The 6,124-nt window shown below is 37.3% G+C and overlaps 1 protein-coding gene across 1 annotated transcript; it reads left to right on the top strand.

Moving 5' to 3' along the window:
* Positions 1 to 524: 524 nt before the first annotated feature.
* LOC131041815 (GATA transcription factor 17) lies at positions 525 to 3,034 on the top strand. The gene is made up of 3 exons (XM_057975032.2): positions 525 to 1,255; positions 1,529 to 1,654; positions 2,378 to 3,034. Exons 1-3 carry the CDS (start codon positions 803 to 805, stop codon positions 2,735 to 2,737), a joined length of 939 nt encoding a protein of 312 aa, XP_057831015.2. The 5' UTR covers positions 525 to 802; the 3' UTR covers positions 2,738 to 3,034.
* The last annotated feature ends 3,090 nt before the right edge of the window (positions 3,035 to 6,124 follow it).

Below are 6,124 nucleotides of genomic sequence, written 5' to 3'. Positions count from 1 at the left end.
GCTTATTTTTTATGCGGTCACCATGTCTTCTACCGCATTAAAAATACCCATACCGTATTTAAAAAAAAAAAACTAACCAAGTGAAAAATAAATGCATGGTTTAAAAACCTTCCGCAGCTTGACCGACAATTGAAAGTGCCCTATTAAAAAAGCATAATGTCAGCTTGAACTCCCACTTAACTACCCGCCTTCTTACAAGGCCAGATCATGATGTTTTAACATAATCCACTCATAACTAACTAGAAGTTTAACGTGCTTCAACGGATAGGTGAACTGCAACAGTTACTAAACGGCTTTCGTTTCGTTTCTTGGGGAACAAGCTTGAACGGACACGTTCCACCGCAGGATTTGGGCAGTTGACGGCTGAGATTTCTGTCCAAACAGAATTTATCCTTACGGCCCAGATTTTCTCAATAATTAAAAAAAAATGGAAAAGAATTAGGATTCCGTCTAGAACTTGCCATTCTTTTGTTTCTTGGGCGTCAATCCTCCTTTATTGTTTATAAAGAGGAAGCGGTAAGAGCCCATTTTTCTTGCAAGGTGTGGGCGGTTTATTGAAATTGCCGACCTAAGAAGTCATAAGCACTGGCCACATATGCCCGCCCGCTATCAACACCCGTCGCTTTATAGGCCTCTGCTTTGCGGCGTAAAGTTCCCGCTCTGTGTCTATGTTTGTTTTCAGCACGAACGGATGAACTTCGGGCAGAGCTGTGTTAATGGCGGGGAAGATAATGATGAACAATATTTGTAATTGTTAAGAAGATCAGATCTGGAGAAAGGTTGTTTTGGTTGTGCGGGAAATATGTTGCAGGGCGCTGCTTACCATCCGGGGCCGTTGTATGGGAACAGCCATTATAAGAAATTCTGGCTGAAGAAGATGCAGACAGAGGAGTCGGTGAGGGAGCCGGACGCGTTTAGAGCGCCGCCGCCTGAAAGTTTCGGCGGTGTGATTTTTCGAAAATGTTTGAATGATGTGAATTGTTCGCGCCTGGAGATTAAAGGCGGCAGCAGGGCTAGTTTTGGGGTTCCTGCTCGTAGATCTGAGAGCAGTCAAATTTTAATGCAGAGTTTTGAAGATGAAAGGCATAGCCAAGGCGAGAAACAGATTTTTGATTGTGCTTTGTCAATCGGTGTGCCTGCTCTCCGCGAAAGAGAGGAAGATAATTTTGCTCCTGCTGTTGAGAATAGCGGCACTGGAATGCATAAGTTTAAGCTGCATCAACAAAGGCTTTTACGGGCCGACAGCGATTTACAGGTATGTGTTCTTCCCGTTTTCTGTTTCTGTTATGTAACGGGCGTTCTGTTCTGCTCTTTTATGCGCGCGGTTTTTAAACTGTTTTTTCTTAAAAATTTCTGTTAGTTGATGGTTTTTGTTTCTGTTGCCTTTCTGTCAATGGACGAGTTTCTTTCTGGTTCTGTTATGTGAAGTCTTATCTTAATGTTGCTGTTGTTCTGTCATGTTAAGTCTGTATTGCTTTTTTTCTCTTTTTTCTTCTGCTTAATTTGATTTTCCCCCTTTTGGTTTCAGACCGCAGGAAACATTTCGGAGAAGACGACAGAGGCTGAATTTTCAGATGGAAGCGTGACGAGAACATGCTCCGATTGCAAGACTGATAAAACACCGCTGTGGAGAAACGGCCCCAACGGACCAAAGGTTTGTATTTGCTTAAGCTTTCATGGTCTCTATTTGTCTTTTGTACTTTAATCATGCTGCGCTGAACATAAAACGTCAAATTTTGGGTATAACTACTTGAGACTGATACAAGTAATGTTCTTCCCCAATCTCTGCATGTGCAAGCCTTAGATTCTTCTATTTCTTCAAAATCCTCTGAACTCAACTGAGAAATCCTTTTATTTAAGAGATTTGGACGAACCCTTGGCCTTTCTCAGCTTGAATCCTTGTACCTTCGATGTTTGAGTTATCTGAGCCGATTAGCGAAACCTCGGATCTTCACACACTCAACTTTTCGGATCTATTGCTTTTCATCGAAATTGTGAGGAAACAGCAGTTTTAGATCAGATCTTTTGAGATATCCTTCTCTGCCCTGCATATTTATGTTCAGCAGTAAACATTTAACTTATTTGCCAGGAAATCATTTGCTTTTCTTTCGGAACGCCTCAAAAACATCTTATCCTGAGGAAACAGCAGTTTTAGAACAGATCTCTTAAGATATCCTTCTCTACCCTGCATTTTTATGTTACGCAGTAAACATTTAACTTATCTGCCGAGAAATCATTTGCTTTTCTTTCGGAAAAAAAAATCGGACCGCCGCAAAAACATCTTAAATCCTTAATTATTCTGCACTTGTGCCCTAATTTGAAACACAATTTCTCTTTTGTTTGCTAATCAAAGCTTTCTTTTGTCTGATCATGGCAGTCTCTGTGCAATGCTTGCGGCATCCGCTACAAGAAGATCACGAAACAGCGTAGCGCGAGCAACGGCGATGGCGGCATGAGAAAAAATCCGGCCAAACTTCCATCCTCCGTCCGGCAGATGACGAAATTCATCAAGCGCAAGCGAGACAACACCCCGGAGCTCGGATCGCAAGATCCCGCCGCCCCTCGGAAAAAGAGCGCCGCCGACATGACGGAGGCGCCGCCTATTAGCGCCTTGCGTGGATTTAGCAACGACAAACAGCGTAGCTCAAACAGCTTGTTGAAGAGATCGTTTGGCAAAGACGAAGAAGAGGGAGCGGTGCTGTTGATGGGCTTATCCTGTGGACTGGTTAATGCTTAGGCTACTGTTTCTTTTCTTTTTTTAATTATAATCTAGTTAGGGTGCCATCTTCCACAATTGGGAACCTGGAGCACCCATTTTGTATAAATAAATGATGACTAGTTTAGTTTATTCTCCGATGTAAATGGGCTTCATTTACTTGTGAATAGCTTGCCTGTACGGTCTTATTTAGCGACACGCCCATATAGATGGATAGATAATCTCTTTGTTTGTTCGGCCGTCATGATAAAAGTTTGTCCTCGAACAAATGTGTACCATGTTGTTTTTCCCAATATGCGGATTTGTTGGTTTGTTTTATTGGTGGATGAAAATGTGGAATCGCGTACAATAAATTATTCGTATGGAGGGTTTCGCCATACAATTATTATCTTGACACCCATAACTTGTAATTAACGCTATCAGTTTTTATATATTATTTTATTTTAGCGGGGACTACCTAAAAAGAGAAGATTGATTTATCGATATGTTAATTTTAAAGGACAAGACAATTAGTTTTTAAATAACATTATTGTATGTTTATTTAATGTTCTTATTTTGCGTACTATAATTAATCTTTATTGTATTGGATACATTCGGGTTTTACTACTCTTTTATTAACGAAAAGGGAAAAATTATGAACGCTCCTTTATAATTAAAAGGAGTGGATTAACTTAATCATTAAAATTTGCAAAGGGAAAAGCCTTTCCTAAGATAGCCTTATCCAAAAATCCAAGGGAGAAAAAATGAAGTGTAAAACGGAAGGAAAACCGGTAGCTGACGGAAAGGATAAACGAATACGATCTTTTCTATCGTATTGCACAGCTCTATTCAATTTAAGACCATCAGATTTTCAAGTGAAGGTTTTTGAGGTTTTTTTTTGGTCACATAGGGAACATTTTCGGTGTAATAGGTAAATAATTTTTTTTTAAAAATAATTTGCTATCCATAAGGTATTTGTGAATCATTTTTTTTTATTCAACTGAGCACAGAAAGAATCAAGTGCTTACTAATAATAAATTTTTTTGATAATTCAAGTGCTTACTAATAATAAATTTTTTGGATAATTCAAGTGCTTACTAATAATTTATTTTTTTGATAATTCAACTAGCCTTATCTAATTATGTGCACACAAATAACTCATTATCTATCATTATTTAAATAATTAAGGTAGGTAGCCTTATCCAATAAGGTGCATATAAATAATTGACATTTTGAATTATTTTTAAAATTTTTGTGCCTATTTCAAATATTATAAGCACTCAACAATATTTGAAGTGTCTATGGTTAGATGAACATAAGCGGTAAACAAAATCTTTTTTGCTAGCAATGTTTACATTTCTTTGTATTCGCTCCCTTGTATAGTTGATCAATAGCTTCCTTTGGGCCAAGCAAGGTAGAGTTTCCTTTGGGCCAAGAAGGCAATATGAAAGGCCTTCCTACAACCTCATATTCCTACAACCTCATAGACTCGTTGCATCAAAGTAAAAGATAGAGGGGGTCTAATAATTATTGACCCACATACCATCAAAGTAAAAGATAGAGGGGGTCTAATAATTATTGACCCACATACCCAAGGCACATGTCTTACTTCAAAGTGGATACTCAAGAGCTCTAGACAAATGTCTTACTTCAAAGTGGATACTCGAGCTCTGGACAAAGAGGCTCATTGGAAATGCTTGGTTTGACATTGTATCCAATGTGTTACCATTGGGTGATCTTGAATTGTAGTCAATTAGAAAGGTATATTGCTTCTTGCACCTTTTTTCAAGACACATATATGCTCCTTTTAGCTCCATTTAGTTGGCTTGAAAGATAACTTCTTGTAAGTTGTATTGATATGATCAAACCTTGGGTCATGGTGTGAGTTTTGCTACCTCTTTGATTTGGTGGAATCACTTAATCCAATAAGATGGCAAACCTCTTGATATTCTTAAAAAATCTTTAAAAATCAAGGGAAAACACATTTTTAAAAAGGGAATTCAATTTTTTCATGACATGTGGGATCCTATTAATTTTAATTGTGTGTCTTGGAAGCAACTCGTTCAAGTTGTCCTATTCTAACAAGCACCCTCTTTAGAAAATACAGTCCTCTTTAGAATTCTAACAAGCATCCTCTTCAAAAAATCCAATCCTCTTCAAAATCCAATCCTCTTTAGAAAATCCAACGGTTGATGACTTCTAATATTTTTTTGTTTACTACCAAGCCCCTACCATGATAACTTCCAAAAGGATTAGAAATGGCCTTACACACGAAATATCTGATATTTTTCCCTTAAATGAATTTATAGATAGCTACTCCTAAATACCTTCTTGGCGCCTTGACTTAGCTCTAAATGAAAGTGCAATTTTAGGCATGCAAGATGGACATAAGTTAAGTTGTCAATTATAGGAATTCAAAAGTTGCAACTCAAACTCAATTAACATCTTGGAAAGTGCTCCACATTAAGATGCCTATTATTGATCACTTCTCCTTCATCTTCCCATCATTAGTTTGTCCTTTTTGTTTTAAAAAAGTTTATAAAACATGCTTTTTGGTTTTGTACCCATGCTCACTAACTCTAGTGTTCTCTCTTCTCCACCTTCTCGATGCTCTTCCCTTAGGCTTGGTCTTAGAAAATTGCACTTCTTAGGCTTTCCTCTTACCATAATGTCATCACCTAAACTTTGAGACAAGTTATTGATAATCCCATTCGTAAGTTTCGATGTTTGGTTGTTTTCTCTCATTCCCTTTTTCCTTGGCAAGTTGAAGTACAAATGACTTGATCAAGCTTATCTCTTCATATTAACAATCTACAAAATTTTTCTTGGTTAAATATTTTGATTATTTTGGGATTTTACAAAACATTCAAGCTCAAATTAACAGGTTACAAGATAGTTGTACAAGTTCAATTCTTAAGGGTCTCCTTGTTGATGGACTCGTTGATTATGAATGATGTTGGGGTTGATTTTGATTTCAACAAAACTAATAAGTTGATGTGCTTCATGATCAACACAATTGTGTCACAAATCAATGCTTTGCTTTGTTACAATGGCATGTTTACACTTCGGGGGTGTTACCAGAGGTTGTTTCCAAGGCTACCTCAAGGGCAAAGTATGATGCTGAGAGTTGATTCTTATGGGTAGAATGTTGACCCAAAAATATGGAGTTTTATGATTTATCTTATTTTAGCAATCTTTTATTGTTATTACTCCTGTCATAACTTCTTGCTAGTGATGCTTTTACATTTGCTATAGTTCAGCTTGTCTTTTGCACAATTCCTTTCTTTGGTGTATTTTTTGCTCTTTTCTTATTGTTATTGTGTAGTTCTTGCAACTCCTTTTTTTGAGTATTTTGTTGTTGTTGTTGTGTAGTTATTGTTATTGTTATTTATATTTTCACTCCTCTTAATCTAATATAAAAATATTCAG

Source organism: Cryptomeria japonica, chromosome 7 (assembly GCF_030272615.1).
Source record: "Cryptomeria japonica chromosome 7, Sugi_1.0, whole genome shotgun sequence".
In the NCBI taxonomy this organism is placed as follows: domain Eukaryota; kingdom Viridiplantae; phylum Streptophyta; class Pinopsida; order Cupressales; family Cupressaceae; genus Cryptomeria; species Cryptomeria japonica.
This window is presented reverse-complemented; position numbering and strand designations above follow the sequence as displayed.

What these genes read in the sequence shown, in the direction of transcription:
- LOC131041815 (XM_057975032.2), top strand. Translation starts at nt 803, where the DNA reads ATGTTGCAGGGCGCTGCTTACCATCCGGGGCCGTTGTATGGGAACAGC. An exon ending in GGGCCGACAGCGATTTACAG is followed by an intron (nt 1,256 to 1,528) that starts GTATGTGTTCTT and finishes TTTTGGTTTCAG; the next exon opens with ACCGCAGGAAACATTTCGGA. An exon ending in ACGGCCCCAACGGACCAAAG is followed by an intron (nt 1,655 to 2,377) that starts GTTTGTATTTGC and finishes TGATCATGGCAG; the next exon opens with TCTCTGTGCAATGCTTGCGG.